Source organism: Oncorhynchus gorbuscha, linkage group LG16 (assembly GCF_021184085.1).
Source record: "Oncorhynchus gorbuscha isolate QuinsamMale2020 ecotype Even-year linkage group LG16, OgorEven_v1.0, whole genome shotgun sequence".
NCBI classification, from domain to species: domain Eukaryota; kingdom Metazoa; phylum Chordata; class Actinopteri; order Salmoniformes; family Salmonidae; genus Oncorhynchus; species Oncorhynchus gorbuscha.
This window is the reverse complement of record NC_060188.1, coordinates 65,529,157-65,546,180: the sequence shown is the minus strand read 5'-3', so window position 1 is coordinate 65,546,180 and position 17,024 is coordinate 65,529,157. Positions and strand designations below refer to the sequence as shown.

At 44.8% G+C, this 17,024-nt stretch overlaps 1 protein-coding gene across 9 annotated transcripts in view; it reads left to right on the top strand.

Moving 5' to 3' along the window:
• LOC123998730 (ubiquitin carboxyl-terminal hydrolase 25-like) overlaps window positions 1-17,024 on the top strand; it is a 56,940-nt gene that overhangs the window by 22,632 nt on the left and 17,284 nt on the right. For all 9 annotated transcript variants that reach the window (XM_046303834.1, XM_046303832.1, XM_046303831.1 and 6 more), the window contains exons 11-17: window positions 13,145-13,272; window positions 13,461-13,556; window positions 14,832-14,996; window positions 15,174-15,403; window positions 15,495-15,565; window positions 15,762-15,990; window positions 16,754-16,993. In XM_046303834.1, coding sequence (XP_046159790.1) covers window positions 13,145-13,272; window positions 13,461-13,556; window positions 14,832-14,996; window positions 15,174-15,403; window positions 15,495-15,565; window positions 15,762-15,990; window positions 16,754-16,993 — 1,159 coding nt within the window. The remainder of the gene's footprint in view (window positions 1-13,144; window positions 13,273-13,460; window positions 13,557-14,831; window positions 14,997-15,173; window positions 15,404-15,494; window positions 15,566-15,761; window positions 15,991-16,753; window positions 16,994-17,024) is intronic.

Sequence of the window (17,024 nt, the reverse complement as noted above, 5' to 3'; positions counted from 1 at the left end):
ACGGAGACATGGCTTACTGGGAAAACGCTATCCAGGGCGGTACAGCCAACGGGTTTCTCCACGCATCGCGCCGACAGAAACAAACATCTATCTGGTAAGAAGAGTGGAGGGGACGTATGCCTCATGACTAACGGGACATGGTGTGATGAAGGAAACATACAGGAACTCAAATCCTTCTGTTCACCTGATTTAGAATTCCTCACAATCAAATGTAGACCGCATTATCTTCCAAGAGAATTCTCTTCGATTATAATCACAGCCGTATATATCCCCCCCAAGCAGACACATCGATGGCTCTGAACGAACTTTATTTAACTCTTTGCAAACTGGAAAACATTTATCCGGAGGCTGCATTCATTGTAGCTGGGGATTTTAACAAAGCCAATCTGAAAACAAGACTCCCTAAATTTTATCAGCATATCGATTGCGCAACCAGGGGTGGTAAAACCTTGGATCATTGTTACTCTAACTTCCGCGACGCATATAAGGCCCTGCCCCGCCCCCCTTTCGGAAAAGCTGACCACGACTCCATTTTGCTGATCCCTGCCTACAGACAGAAATTAAAACAAGAGGCTCCCACGCTGAGGTCTGTCCAACGCTGGTCAGACCAAGCTGACTCTACACTCCAAGACTGCTTCCATCACGTGGACTGGGACATGTTTCGTATTGCGTCAGATGGGAATATTGACGAATACGCTGATTCGGTGTGCGAGTTCATTAGAACGTGCGTCGAAGATGTTGTTCCCATAGCAACGATAACAACATTCCCTAACCAGAAACCGTGGATTGATGGCAGCATTCGCGTGAAACTGAAAGCGCGAACCACTGCTTTTAATCAGGGCAAGGTGTCTGGCAACATGACTGAATACAAACAGTGCAGCTATTCCTCCGTAAGGCTATCAAACAAGCTAGCGTCAGTACAGAGACAAAGTGGAATCTCAATTCAATGGCTCAGACACAAGAGGCATGTGGCAGGGTCTACAGTCAATCACGGACTACAAGATGAAATCCAGCCCAGTCACGGACCAGGATGTCTTGCTCCCAGGCAGACTAAATAACTTTTGCCCGCTTTGAGGACAATACAGTGCCACTGACACGGCCTGCAACGGAAACATGCAGTCTCTCCTTCACTGCAGCCGAGGTGAGTAAGACATTTAAACGTGTTAACCCTCGCAAGGCTGCAGGCCCAGACGGCATCCCCAGCCGCGCCCTCCGAGCATGCGCAGACCAGCTGGCCGGTGTGTTTACGGACATATTCAATCAATCCCTATACCAGTCTGCTGTTCCCACATGCTTCAAGAGGGCCACCATTGTTCCTGTTCCCAAGAAAGCTAAGGTAACTGAGCTAAACGACTACCGCCCCGTAGCACTCACTTCCGTCATCATGAAGTGCTTTGAGAGACTAGTCAAGGACCATATCACCTCCACCCTACCTGACACCCTAGACCCACTCCAATTTGCTTACCGCCCAAATAGGTCCACAGACGATGCAATCTCAACCACACTGCACACTGCCCTAACCCACCTGGACAAGAGGAATACCTATGTGAGAATGCTGTTCATCGACTACAGCTCGGCATTCAACACCATAGTACCCTCCAAGCTCGTCATCAAGCTCGAGACCCTGGGTCTCGACCCCGCCCTGTGCAACTGGGTACTGGACTTCCTGACGGGCCGCCCCCAGGTGGTGAGGGTAGGCAACAACATCTCCTCCCCGCTGATCCTCAACACGGGGCCCCACAAGGGTGCGTTCTGAGCCCTCTCCTGTACTCCCTGTTCACCCACGACTGCGTGGCCACGCACGCCTCCAACTCAATCATCAAGTTTGCGGACGACACAACAGTGGTAGGCTTGATTACCAACAACGACGAGACGGCCTACAGGGAGGAGGTGAGGGCCCTGGAGTGTGGTGTCAGGAAAATAACCTCACACTCAACGTCAACAAAACTAAGGAGATGATTGTGGACTTCAGGAAACAGCAGAGGGAACACCCCCCTATCCACATCGATGGAACAGTAGTGGAGAGGGTAGCTAGTTTTAAGTTCCTCGGCATACACATCACAGACAAACTGAATTGGTCCACTCACACTGACAGCGTCGTGAAGAAGGCGCAGCAGCGCCTATTCAACCTCAGGAGGCTGAAGAAATTCGGCTTGTCACCAAAAGCACTCACAAACTTCTACAGATGCACAATCGAGAGCATCCTGGCGGGCTGTATCACCGCCTGGTACGGCAACTGCTCCGCCCTCAACCGTAAGGCTCTCCAGAGGGTAGTGAGGACTGCACAACGCATCACCGGGGGCAAACTACCTGCCCTCCAGGACACCTACACCACCCGTTGTTACAGGAAGGCCATAAAGATCATCAAGGACATCAACCACCCGAACCACTGCCTGTTCACCCCGCTATCATCCAGAAGGCGAGGTCAGTACAGGTGCATCAAAGCTGGGACCGAGAGACTGAAAAACAGCTTCTATCTCAAGGCCATCAGACTGTTAAATAGCCACCACTAACATTGAGTGGCTGCTGCCAACACACTGTCATTGACACTGACCCAACTCCAGCCATTTTAATAATGGAAATTGATGGGAAATGATGTAAATATATCACTAGCCACTTTAAACAATGCTACCTTATATAATGTTACTTACCCTACATTATTAATCTCATATGCATATGTATATACTGTACTCTACAACATCGACTGCATCCTTATGTAACACATGTATCACTAGCCACTTTAACTATGCCACTTTGTTTACTTTGTCTACACACTCATCTCATATGTATATACTGTACTCGATACCATCTACTGTATGCTGCTCTGTACCATCACTCATTCATATATCCTTATGTACATGTTCCTTATCCCCTTACACTGTGTATAAGACAGTAGTTTTGGAATTGTTAGTTAGATTACTTGTTGGTTATCACTGCATTGTCGGAACTAGAAGCACAAGCATTTCGCTACACTCGCATTAACATCTGCTAACCATGTGTATGTGACAAATAAAATTTGATTTGATTTGATACCCTACATTATTCATCTCATATGCATATGTATATACTGTACTCTACATCATCGACTGCATCCTTATGTAATACATGTATCACTAGCCACTTTAACTATGCCACTTTGTTTACTTTGTCTACACACTCATCTCATATGTATATACTGTACTCGATACCATCTACTGTATGCCGCTCTGTACCATCACTCATTCATATATCCTTATGTACATATTCCTTATCCCCTTACACTGTGTATAAGACAGTAGTTTTGGAATTGTTAGTTAGATTACTTTGTTTTATCACTGCATTGTCGGAACTAGAAGCACAAGCATTTCGCTACACTCGCATTAACATCTGCTAACCATGTGTATGTGACAAATAAGATTTGATTTGAATACACAGTGAAACCCAGGCTACCTAAATACTGTTCCCCATCAGAGACAACAAGAATCACCTGACTCTGATTAGGCTTGGCTGCCTGAGGCAGTTCTCAAACTAGACACACCCCTAATCAACCACAATCCCAATGCCTACAAAAAACCCAATACGACAACACAATAAACCCATGTCACACCCTGGCCTGAACAAATATATAACGAAAACACAAAATACAATGACCAAGGCATGACACATCTCACTATCAACTGCGTTTGTTTTCAGCAAACTTAACGTGTTGAATCTTATGTTCATACAAATATTTTACAACTGAGACATAAACTGAACAAGTTCCATAGACGTGACTAACAGAAATTTAATAATGTGTCCCTGAACGAAGGGGGGGGGGGTCAAAATAAAAAGAAACAGTCAGTATCTGGTGTGGCCACCAGCTGCATTAAGTACTGCAGTGCATTTCCTCCTCATGGACTGCTCACCAGGTTTGCCAGTTCTTGCTGTGAGATGTTCCACCAAGGCACCTGCAATTTCCAGGACATTTCTGGGGGGAATGGCCCAAGCCCTCTGATCCAACAGGTCCCAGATGTGCTCAATGAGACTGAGATCCGGGCTCTTTGCTGGCCCTGAAAGAACACTGACATTCCTGTCTTGCATGAAATCACGCACAGAATGAGCAGTATGGCTGGTGGCATTGTCATGCTGGAGGGTCATGTCAGGATGAGCCTGCAGGAAGGGTACCACATGAGAGAGGAGGATGTCTTCCTGTAACGAGATTGCCTGCAATGACAACAAGCTCAGTCTGATGATGCTGTGACACACCGTCCCAGACCATGACGGACCCTCCACCTCCAAATCGATCCCACTCCAGAGTACAGGCCTCGGTGTAACGCTCATTCCTTCGACGATAAACACGAATCCGACCATCACCCCTGGTGAGACAAAACTGTGACTCGTCAGTGAAGAGCACTATTAGCCAGTCCTGTCTGGTCCAGCGACGGGTTTGTGCCCATAGGTGACGTTGTTGCCGGTGATGTCTGGTGAGGACCTGCCTTACAACAGGCCTACAAGCCCTCAGTCCAGTCTCTCTCAGCTTATCGAAGACCGTCTGAGCACTGATGGAGGGATTGTGTATTCCTGGTGTAACTCTGGGAGCTATTGTTGCCATACTGTATCTGTCCCGCAGGTGTGATGTTCGGATGTACCGGTCCTGTGCAGGTGTTGTTACACGTGGTCTGCCACTGCGAGGACGGTCAGCTGTCCGTCCTGTCTCCCTGTAGCACTGTCTTAGCTGTCTCACAGTACGGACATTGCAAGTTATTGCTCTGGCCACATGTGCAGTCCTCATGCCTCCTTGCAGCATGCCTAAGGCACATTCACGCAGATGACCAGGGACCCTGGGCATCTTTCTTGGTGTTTTTCAGAGTCTGTAGAAAGGCCTCTAGTGTCCAAATTTTTCATAACTGTAACCTTAACTGCCTACTGTCTGTAAGCTGTTAGTGTCTTAACGACTGTTCCACAGGTGCATGCTCATTAATTGTTTTATGGTTCATTGAACAAATATGGGAAACAGTCTTTAAACCCTTTACCATACAGATCTGTGAAGTAAAAATCCATCTTTGAAAGACAGGGTCCTGAAAAGGACGTTTCTTTTTTTTTTTGCTGAGTTTATATATGGACGGACGCTCAAATTTGTTGGTGCCCCTCCACAAAAAACAAAGAATGTACAATTTTCTCTTAATTTTTTTTATTACAGATTGTAATAGAAATCAGACTAAGATTTTTTTTTATTCAACATAATGTTGTAAATAAAGAAACAAATTAAAATGGCATGGACAAAAATAATGGAACCCTTAACCTAATATTGTTGCACCACATTTTGAGGCAATCACCTCAATCAAACATTTTCTGTTGTTCTGCACCTGTTAACAGATAGTAAGTCGCTCTGGATAAGAGCGTCTGCTAAATGACTTAAATGTAAATGTAAATAGTTTGGCCCACTCTTCCTGAGAAAACTGCCCCGGCTGTCTCAGGTTTGATGGGTGCCTTCTCCAGACTGCAAGTTTCAGCTCTTTCCATAGATGTTCGATAGGATGCAGATCAGGACTCATCGAAGGCCACTTCAGAATAGTCCAATATTTTGTTCTCATCCATTCTTGGGTGCGTTTTAGCTGTGTGTTTTGCGTCATTATCCTGTTGGAGGACCCATGACCTGCTACTGAGCCAGAGCTTTCTGACACTGGGCAGTACATTTCTCTCCAGAATGCCTTGGTAGTTTTGAGATTTCATTGTGCCCTGCAAAGATTCATGGCACCCTGTGCCAGGTGCAGCAAAGTGGCCCCCAAACATAACTGAGTCTCCTCCATGTTTCACTGTGGGTATGGTGTTCTTTTTTGGGAATCTTAATTTTTTTTGTCTGTGAACATAGAGCTGATGTGACTTGCCAAAAAGATCCAGTTTTAACTCATCTGTTCAAAGGACATTCTCCCAGAAGGATTGTGGCTTGTCAATATGGATTTTAGCAAATTCCAGTCTGGCTTTTTAATGTTTTTCCTCCTGGGTCTTCTTCCATGGAGCCCACTTTCGCTCAAAGTGACAAATTATGCGATCAGAGACTGACGAACCTTCACCTTGGAGTTCAGCTTGTATCTCATTGGCAGTTATGCTTAGTTCTTTTTCTACCATTTGCACTATCCTTCTGTTCAATCTGGGGTCGATTTGCCTCTTGTTGCTACACCCAGGGAGGTTAGTTACAGTTCCATGGACCTTAAACTTCTTAATAATATTTGCAACTGTTGTCACAGGAACATCAAGCTGCTTGGAGATGGTCTTGTAGCCTTTATCTTTACCATGCTTGTCTATTATTGTCTTTCTGATCTCCTCAGACAAATCTCTCCTTAGCTTTCTCTGGTCCATGTTCAGTGTGGTGACCACAATGATACCAAACAGCTCAGTGACTACTTTACTCTGGTCCATGTTCAGTGTGGTGCACACAATGATGCCAAGCAGCACAGTGACTACTTTACTCTGGTCCATGTTCAGTGTGGTGCACACAATGATACCAAACAGCACAGTGACTACTTTACTCCATTTAAATAGGCTGAATGACTGATTACAAGATTGGAGACGTGTGATACTAATTAAAGAAAATTAATTAGTTTGAAATATCACTATTCCAATTATTTATTATCTTTTCTAAGGGGTACCAACAAATGTGTCCAGGCCATTTTCGACTATCTTTGTAAAATAAGCAATAAGCAATAATTAATCTCTTCAAATCAAATCAAATTTTATTTGTCACATACACATGGTTAGCAGATGTTAATGCGAGTGTAGCGAAATGCTTGTGCTTCTAGTTCCGACAATGCAGTGATAACCAACAAGTAATCTAACTAACAATTCCAAAACTACTGTCTCTATACACAGTGGGCTCCCTGCCTGTGCCATTAAACCCCTTCAACTCATCCAAGGGGATAGTTGAGGAACATGGCTCTGATCAGGCCCTACACTCAAACAAGGGCACTGCGTTCATCCACCTCTGGCCTGCTCGCCTCCCTACCACTGAGGAAGTACAGCTCCCGCTCAGCCCAGTCAAAACTGTTCGCTGCCCTGGCCCCCAATGGTGGAACAAACTCCCTCACGGATATACCCCCTAAGTTTTAGATGCACTATTGTTAAGTGACTGTCCCACTGAATGAGTGATGGAATGAGTACAGAGCAGCATACAGTAGATGGTATCGAGTACAGTATATACATATGAGATGAGTGTGTAGACAAAGTAAACAAAGTGGCATAGTTAAAGTGGCTAGTGATACATGTGTTACATAAGGATGCAGTCGATGATGTAGAGTACAGTATATACATATGCATATGAGATGAATAATGTAGGGTAAGTAACATTATATAAGGTAGCATTGTTTAAAGTGGCTAGTGATATATTTACATCATTTCCCATCAATTCCCATTATTAAAATGGCTGGAGTTGGGTCAGTGTCAATGACAGTGTGTTGGCATCAGCCACTCAGTGTTAGTGGTGGCTGTTTAACAGTCTGATGGCCTTGAGATAGAAGCTGTTTTTCAGTCTCTCGGTCCCAGCTTTGATGCACCTGTACTGACCTCGCCTTCTGGATGATAGCGGGGTGAACAGGCAGTGGTTCGGGTGGTTGATGTCCTTGATGATCTTTATGGCCTTCCTGTAACAACGGGTGGTGTAGGTGTCCTGGAGGGCAGGTAGTTTGCCCCCGGTGATGCGTTGTGCAGTCCTCACTACCCTCTGGAGAGCCTTACGGTTGAGGGCGGAGCAGTTGCCGTACCAGGCGGTGATACAGCCCGCCAGGATGCTCTCGATTGTGCATCTGTAGAAGTTTGTGAGTGCTTTTGGTGACAAGCCGAATTTCTTCAGCCTCCTGAGGTTGAATAGGCGCTGCTGCGCCTTCTTCACGACGCTGTCAGTGTGAGTGGACCAATTCAGTTTGTCTGTGATGTGTATGCCGAGGAACTTAAAACTAGCTACCCTCTCCACTACTGTTCCATCGATGTGGATAGGGGGTGTTCCCTCTGCTGTTTCCTGAAGTCCACAATCATCTCCTTAGTTTTGTTGACGTTGAGTGTGAGGTTATTTTCCTGACACCACACTCCGAGGGCCCTCACCTCCTCCCTGTAGGCCGTCTCGTCGTTGTTGGTAATCAAGCCTACCACTGTTGTGTCGTCCGCAAACTTGATGATTGAGTTGGAGGCGTGCGTGGCCACGCAGTCGTGGGTGAACAGGGAGTACAGGAGAGGGCTCAGAACGCACCCTTGTGGGGCCCCGTATTGAGGATCAGCGGGGAGGAGATGTTGTTGCCTACCCTCACCACCTGGGGGCGGCCCGTCAGGAAGTCCAGTACCCAGTTGCACAGGGCGGGGTCGAGACCCAGGGTCTCGAGCTTGATGACGAGCTTGGAGGGTACTATGGTGTTGAATGCCGAGCTGTAGTCGATGAACAGCATTCTCACATAGGTATTCCTCTTGTCCAGGTGGGTTAGGGCAGTGTGCAGTGTGGTTGAGATTGCATCGTCTGTGGACCTATTTGGGCGGTAAGCAAATTGGAGTGGGTCTAGGGTGTCAGGTAGGGTGGAGGTGATATGGTCCTTGACTAGTCTCTCAAAGCACTTCATGATGACGGAAGTGAGTGCTACGGGCGGTAGTCGTTTAGCTCAGTTACCTTAGCTTTCTTGGGAACAGGAACAATGGTGGCCCTCTTGAAGCATGTGGGAACAGCAGACTGGTATAGGGATTGATTGAATATGTCCGTAAACACACCGGCCAGCTGGTCTGCGCATGCTCTGAGGGCGCGGCTGGGGATGCCGTCTGGGCCTGCAGCCTTGCGAGGGTTAACATGTTTAAATGTCTTACTCACCTCGGCTGCAGTGAAGGAGAGACCGCATGTTTCCGTTGCAGGCCGTGTCAGTGGCACTGTATTGTCCTCAAAGCGGGCAAAAAATTTAGTCTGCCTGGGAGCAAGACATCCTGGTCCGTGAGTCATCTTGTGATTGACTGTAGACCCTGGCACATGCCTCTTGTGTCTGAGCCATTGAATTGAGATTCCACTTTGTCTCTGTACTGACGCTTAGCTTGTTTAATAGCCTTACGGAGGGAATAGCTGCACTGTTTGTATTCAGTCATGTTGCCAGACACCTTGCCCTGATTAAAAGCAGTGGTTCGCGCTTTCAGTTTCACGCGAATGCTGCCATCAATCCACGGTTTCTGGTTAGGAAATGTTTTTATCGTTGCTATGGGAACGACATCTTCGACGCACGTTCTAATGAACTCGCACACCGAATCAGCGTATTCGTCAATATTCCCATCTGACGCAATACGAAACATGTCCCAGTCCACGTGATGGAAGCAGTCTTGGAGTGTAGAGTCAGCTTGGTCTGACCAGCGTTGGACAGACCTCAGCGTGGGAGCCTCTTGTTTTAATTTCTGCCTGTAGGCAGGGATCAGCAAAATGGAGTCGTGGTCAGCTTTTCCGAAAGGGGGGCGGGGCAGGGCCTTATATGCGTTGCGGAAGTTAGAGTAACAATGATCCAAGGTTTTACCACCCCTGGTTGCGCAATCGATATGCTGATAAAATTTAGGGAGTCTTGTTTTCAGATTGGCTTTGTTAAAATCCCCAGCTACAATGAATGCAGCCTCCGGATAAATGTTTTCCAGTTTGCAAAGAGTTAAATAAAGTTTGTTCAGAGCCATCGATGTGTCTGCTTGGGGGATATATACGGCTGTGATTATAATCGAAGAGAATTCTCTTGGAAGATAATGCGGTCTACATTTGATTGTGAGGAATTCTAAATCAGGTGAACAGAAGGATTTGAGTTCCTGTATGTTTCCTTCATCACACCATGTCCCGTTAGTCATGAGGCATACGCCCCCGCCACTCTTCTTACCAGAGAGATGTTTGTTTCTGTCCGCGCGATGCGTGGAGAAACCCGTTGGCTGCACCGCCCTGGATAGCGTTTTCCCAGTAAGCCATGTCTCCGTAAAGCAAAGAACGTTGCAGTCTCTGATGTCCCTCTGGAATGCCACCCTTGCTCGGATTTCATCAACCTTGTTGTCGAGAGACTGGACATTGGCAAGAAGAATACTGGGAAGTGGTGCGCGATGTGCCCTTTTTCGGAGTCTGACCAGAACACCGCCGCGTTTCCCTCTTTTTTGGAGTCGTTTCCTTGGGTCGCTGCATGCGATCCATTCCGTTGTCCTGTTTGTAAGGCAGAACACAGGATCCGCGTCGCGGAAAACATATTCTTGGTCGTACTGATGGTGAGTTGACGCTGATCTTATATTCAGTAGTTCTTCTCGACTGTATGTAATGAAACCTAAGATGACCTGGGGTACTAATGTAAGAAATAACACGTAAAAAAAAAAAAAACTGCATAGTTTCCTAGGAACGCGAAGCGAGGCGGCCATCTCAGTCTTTTCACAGCTTCTTTGATTTCTTTTTTGACATACCAAAGGCATGCAAGTATACATGACAAAATAGCTTTTAATTTCATCGCTTTTCAGAAGGAATTGTTTCAATGAGCTGTAAGTGTACCAACAAGTAATTGTGTGTGTTAGGGATGCACGATATATCGGTGAAAATATCGGAATCGGACGATATTAGGTAAAAATGCCAACATCGCTATCGGCCCGATGTCTAGTTTAACGCCGATGCCAAAGCCACCGTGCATACCTATATGATGTAGGATGTAAAGACGCCACGTAAAATGTTGCGCTACATGTGCAACACAGCATTCTAACCTAGCCCACAATGTCTGCTGTGTGGATCGAGCAGTCAACAAGTTGAGCAGTCCTTTGACAACTCAAAGTCGAAATCCATTAAAGCCAAGATAATAGAATTCATTGCCCTTGACAATCAATCGTTCTCTGTCCTGGGTGATGTTGGCTTTCGCCGACTGATCGAGCACTGGTACACACTACCAAGTGTATTTTTCCGATGATGTTGCCCTACCGGAGTTACACAGTAATAGCGTCACTGCCATTAGCTTCATGACATACATACTATGGAACTCCGTTTGGTTCTTTTTTGTGTGTCAAAAAAGATACAGTAGCACTGTCAAAGCTGTACAAAAAAGTCTGCAAACACCAGCCACGAACAATGTGTTTACAATAGCGCGTTGGTAAAAAGCCTAATTTTTTCGACCCCCAACATCTGGGGTAGCTAGCTTTAACTTGCTACCTAGCTAGCACCAATACAACCAGCCTGAAAACAATGACCAGTAAAAACTGCAGTCATTTTCATTATTCTTAGCAATGATTTAGGAATCCTTGTAAGTATTAGCTAGGTAGCCACTTGTTGTGCACCTATTGAATTGCAGTTCATGAAAATAAATAGCTAGCCAGCTACTTAACCCTGTTGCCCAAAGTTAACGTTATAAGCAGCCAGCTAGCTTCATCTGGCTAGTGAAGCTCGACCAGCCCGGATTATAAGGATTAGGCACAATAGTGGAATTTGCAGTTTGCCTTCAAAATAAAAGTAGGTTATTGACAGTGATGCAAATGAATACAAATAGTAGTACTTTAATTTTGAAGGCTAAGCGCAAAGCCAACTACTATGGCTAATCCTTATTGTGGCAAGCTTCACATAGATGGGTCTGACCACCATTAATCAAATAAGAACTGTCTTATAAATTAGGGTTATTTTAGGTGACACCTAGCAATATAGTTAGCTAGCTAACTATAACTAATGAAACTTTGTCGTTTTGCTATGTTTTTGGTGAAGAACTAGTTTGCATCCATGAGCTACCTAGCTTTTTATATGACCAGCACTGTAGGTGCGCTAAACAACTTTACCAGCATCATAGCGTACGTATCGATGAATCTTTGTGACATATGAAATACGAGTGATTGTGTAATAACTATGTAAAAAATGTATCAACGCATTAAATTATTATTTGAAGTACAGTTATATTCAGGTCCTGATTGGTCAACAAGCTTATTTGACACGTCAAATAGTGTTGTTTGACGTGCATCTTTTTTTTTTGACACGCAAAGACCCAAATAGCGTTCCATAGAAATCCGACTGAACAAATGAACAATGAAACAGCACAGCAAATAAGTGAAAGAAATGGGTTTTGATTATGTTTTACTGGTAAAGGGGACATACACACACACACACACAAAGTTATTTTGCTGACATTTACGTGTGTAACCTTTATTTAACTAGGCAAGTCGGTTAAGAACAAATTCTTATTTACAATGACGACCCGGACGACGCTGGGCCAATTGTACGCTGCCCTATGAGACTCCCAATCATGGCTGGATGTGATACAGCCTGGATTCGAACCAGGGACTGTAGTGACTCCTCTTGCACTGAGATGCAGTGTGTGTGTGTGTGTGTGTGTGTGTGTGTGTGTGTGTGTGTGTGTGTGTGTGTGTGTGTGTGTGTGTGTGTGTGTGTGTAATGCTTAAAAGGCCACTAGAAGTTTAAATATCGGGTATCGTTTTTTTGGCAAGGAAAATATCAGATATCGCTCTCGGCCAAAAATGAAATTTCAGTGCATCACTAGTGTATATGTTTTAGCAAGCTAGCTTCATACTTTTTTATGACATGCCGAAACTTCACGGCCACCAGAGTTTGACATGTGACTAAAGTTTGCATTGAATTGTGAGTCATATCAACCCTGCAAGTGAAAAGTTGTTCACTTGCTTCCTCGAGCTAAATTGATGGCCGAGGAGGCAAAGTTAGTGAATTGGACCTCTTAAGATGGCAGTCAAACGGTATCTGGTTTCGATGGGGATTCCCCCGAGGGAAAGTGGATAGCGTAAGGGCTGAGGGGGTAAAAATGTGTTTGGACCGCAGCCCGTTTTCTCAATTGTCTCGAGGCTTAAAAATCTTTTAAGCCGTCTCCTCCCCTTCATCTACAATGATTGAAGTGGACTTAACAGGTGTAAGGGATCATAGCTTTCACCTGGTCAGTCTGTCATGGAAAGAGCAAGTGTTCCTAATGTTTTGTACACAGTGTATATACCATTATTTATGTCTGCTTGGACATAAATAATAGACTGGAGACACAACAATATTAGTGGGACAGGCGAGTCATGTAGGAATGATTTCTAAACACGCTACTCAAGACTACTCATTAAGAAGGGTCCAATTAAAACATTCTAAAATGTGGTGTTTATGGAAAACCAATGACTCATATGACCTATTTTAGAAAACGGGAACTAAATTATAATGACATATTTGGTATTTCCCCATCAGCACTGGTTTACCGAACTTCCTCCTGTCTTGACCTTTGAACTGTCGAGATTTGAGTTCAACCAAGCCCTGGGTCGACCTGAGAAGATCCACAACAAGCTGGAGTTCCCCTCCATGCTGTACATGGACAGGTAAGGAAAATGTCATTCAACTTGTATATCAAAAAAAAAAGTTGTGTGTTTAGGGCCTTTTTCTCTGACCCAGATTAAGCATATTCCTGGCTTAAAAAACACATTCAATGGAGATTTTCTATTGAGAAGGTATTTCAGTTCAGGAGAGGAATTTATAAACTTGTATGATTTCTGTTGTATTTCGTCAGGTATATGGACAGGAACCGAGAGATCACCAGGATTAAACGAGAGGAGATCAGGAGACTGAAAGAGCAACTGACTTTACTTCAACAGCGTCTGGAGAGGTACAGTAAACTGAGCTATGCTGTCACACACACACACACACACACACACACGTGTGGGGGGGGGGGGGGGGTAAACCATAAAGAATTATATAACTATTTATTGACAGACCGGTTTGGGTTTTCACTTTACCTTCTACAAGGGTATTTTAATGTTTGATTTCTTACATTAAAATAATTCCTTACTGACAAAAATGGCGCTCAACCATTTTTATAGTAAGAAAACTGCTAGCTAACTTTCTAGCACAACAAGTCAACAACTTCAGGAGGGCAAGCTTGTCAAATAGATCCCTAGAAATCGTCCAACTACCTCTAGCGACAAAAGTAAGAACTGCAATTGAAGCCAAAAATATAGAGGAGAATAATTATTCTCCATAAATGTAATGTTTTTTTAAAATGAAATGGAGGCATACTAAGACTAAATAAAACGTGACACTGTGTACGGTTACATGCTCACACTAATGCAATTATTGTGGATAGTCAGATTTAATATAGTTTGTTTAAAATGTTAATATGATTTTGGGCCTCCCAAGTGCCACAGTGGTCTAAGATGTCACTACAGACCCGGGTTCAATCCCGGGCTGTTTCACAACCGGCCGTGATCGGGAGTCCTATAGGGTGGCGTACAATTGGCCCAGTGTCCTCCTACTGTCATAATCCGTTTTAATATCAAATTATTAGTGTGCATGATGAAGGACATTAAGAAGTTTTATAAAAATTCTTGAATGGAACAAATAACTGTAAATGGTAACCATTGGTTGAGTACCAGATTTCGATTCCTATGTAATGTTCCATAAATAAGACGGTCAGTTTTGTCCTCCTATTATTTTTTGTGAAAGTTTGGTTGAGCATATGGAGAAAACCACTACCCATTCAGCATATTTAGAAATGTTATTCAGAGACATTATATACCATCAAAAATATGAGATATTTTGATCATATCGCCCAGCCCTAACACGTGTATACACACACACACACACACACACACACACACACCTCTGTTTACTTTCTTACGTTGATAAACTATCAAAATGACTGGTCATTCCCTAGCAACAGTCATAGCAACAATACAATACCCACTCCTGGAGACAAAACAGAACAGTGTAATCATTAACAGCTGATTTCTATTTCTGGCATTGTTGGTATGTACAACATGTCCCCAGCAGTCACATTCTGTTCAGAATTTCATACTTTTGTAATGCATGTTATGGTGTTTGTAGAGGCTCTTTCACTTTAGTCTTTCATCCTCTCTCTTCCCTCACTCTCTCTCTCTCCCAGGTATCTGAGCTATGGCTCTGGTCCCAAGAGGTTTCCTCTGGCAGATGTCCTGCAGTACGCCATGGAGTTTGCCTCCAGTAAGCCAGTCTGCACCTCTCCCTTGGAGGACATCGACACGTCAGCACCACCCGGTGGCACAACGGGGCAGCTGCTGCCTGCTCTAAGGCAAGTCATGCAACACCATGCAGCTACAACTGCTCCTTGTGTTAGGATTTAAGTGTACATGTTTCTGATACCTTTTTTCCCCCAGTAATTCTGTCTGATTGAACTGTTAAATAAGTTGGATTCAGAAGTACAGAGTTGTGGTTTTAACTTCACACTCGTCTGCACCTGACATTACAGCACAGCCGAACAGGGTCCCTCCTGCACCCTTCCAGAGGGTTTGTCCCCCGCCCCCACCCAAGCTCCCTCCACCCAGCAGAGGGTGCCCATCCACAAGCCCTTCACCCAGTCCCGACTGCCCCCTGACCTGCCCATGCACCCAGCCCCACGCCACATCACTGAGGAGGAGCTCCGGGTGCTGGAGGGCTGCCTGCACCGCTGGAGGAGTGAGGTGGAGAACGACACCCATGGTACGAGGTCTTGTTTACCTCTATCTGTCTCATATGCTCTCAAGCACACAAATATCTTCATTCTAATGATGGGTTGATTTTGCTTCTCCAGATCTTCAGGGCAGCATATCCAGAATCCACAGAACCATCGAGCTGATGTATTCTGACAAGTCCATGATGCAGGTAAGAGATGCCCTGCCTAAACCCGAGGAACCACCTTTAAAAAAAAAAAATAATAATTCACTGGCTATAATACTTAAACACCAAATGGAGGTGTTATTGTCTTGATTTGAGAGCACTCACATTTAACACACATTGAGTTAACACAAGTCAGGTGATTGCATTGGGTTTCTGGTCACCCCCCCCTGCTGGCTACCAGGTTCCGTTCCGGCTGCATGCGGTGCTGGTGCACGAGGGCCAGGCTAACGCTGGCCATTACTGGGCCTACATCTACGACCCCCACCAGCAGCGCTGGATGAAGTACAATGACATCTCGGTCACCAAATCCTCCTGGGAGGAGCTGGTCAGGGACTCGTTCGGAGGCTACCGTAACGCCAGCGCCTACTGCCTCATGTACATCAACGACAAGAAGCCTTTCCTCATAGAAGGTAGCTACCGCTCACTGTAGATAAATATATTTATTTGGCTTTTGCCTTTCTTGTTATGGTATACTGTATTTTCTTTGTTCTTGTGTTAAAAAAGCAGTAATTGCAGCTCTAATCACTATCCTTTGAGTATGTAATTAGGACATGGGCAAGCTTGTTGGTTATTCTTAGGGCTGTTTATGCTGTACATGCACATGCCTTTCCATTTCTGAGCATGTTTATAATATACTGTTAAAGGAATTTAATTCCTATATGTTCATCAACCAATTAAAACACTCTGCCCATTTCTAAGAAACTTATTTGCATAAAATGGACAGAGCTAAGTCTCAAAATCTATCAATAGCACTGATCATAATACAACGTACATTGGTTTATATCACATTTCGTCATAGCGTTTTGAATGCTGCTCCTCCTTCTCTCTGATACAATGGCAATATAGTTCACAAGCCTTTCCCACATTGTCTGCCACCTGTTAAACAATCTACTACAAGCCCAAGGTCTCTCCCCTCCCTGGGTAGAGACAGGATGTTCTGTAAGGAACACAGCTCCATTAGTTTCTAACAAGGAACAGACAGTCCTTCTAATTCTGGATGAAAACTACACACATTACATTCAGTATTATGATTCATACATCCAATCAGTAAAATAGTAGTATTCTGTTTAGTCATATTTCTGATATGTATACATTTATAATTTAGTCATTATTCATAAAAATCCCTTAACATATACACCTGGTGACTGTCTGGTTGTGTTTGTGTCTCTGCAGAGGAGTTTGATAAGGAGACGGGTCAGATGCTGAGTGGTCTTGATAAGCTCCCTTCGGACCTGAAGGCCTACGTGAAGGAGGACAATGGCCTGTTTGACAAGGAGATCGAGGAGTGGGACACCCTGCAGGCACGCAAGGCCCAGCAGGAGAAGCTGGCCCTGGCCGCAGCCACTGCAGCAGCAGAAACAACAACATCCCCTCAACCTATGAGCACAGAGCCCAGTCCACCAGACAGCTGGGGTGAGGACTAGGGGTCTTCTTTACAACAATT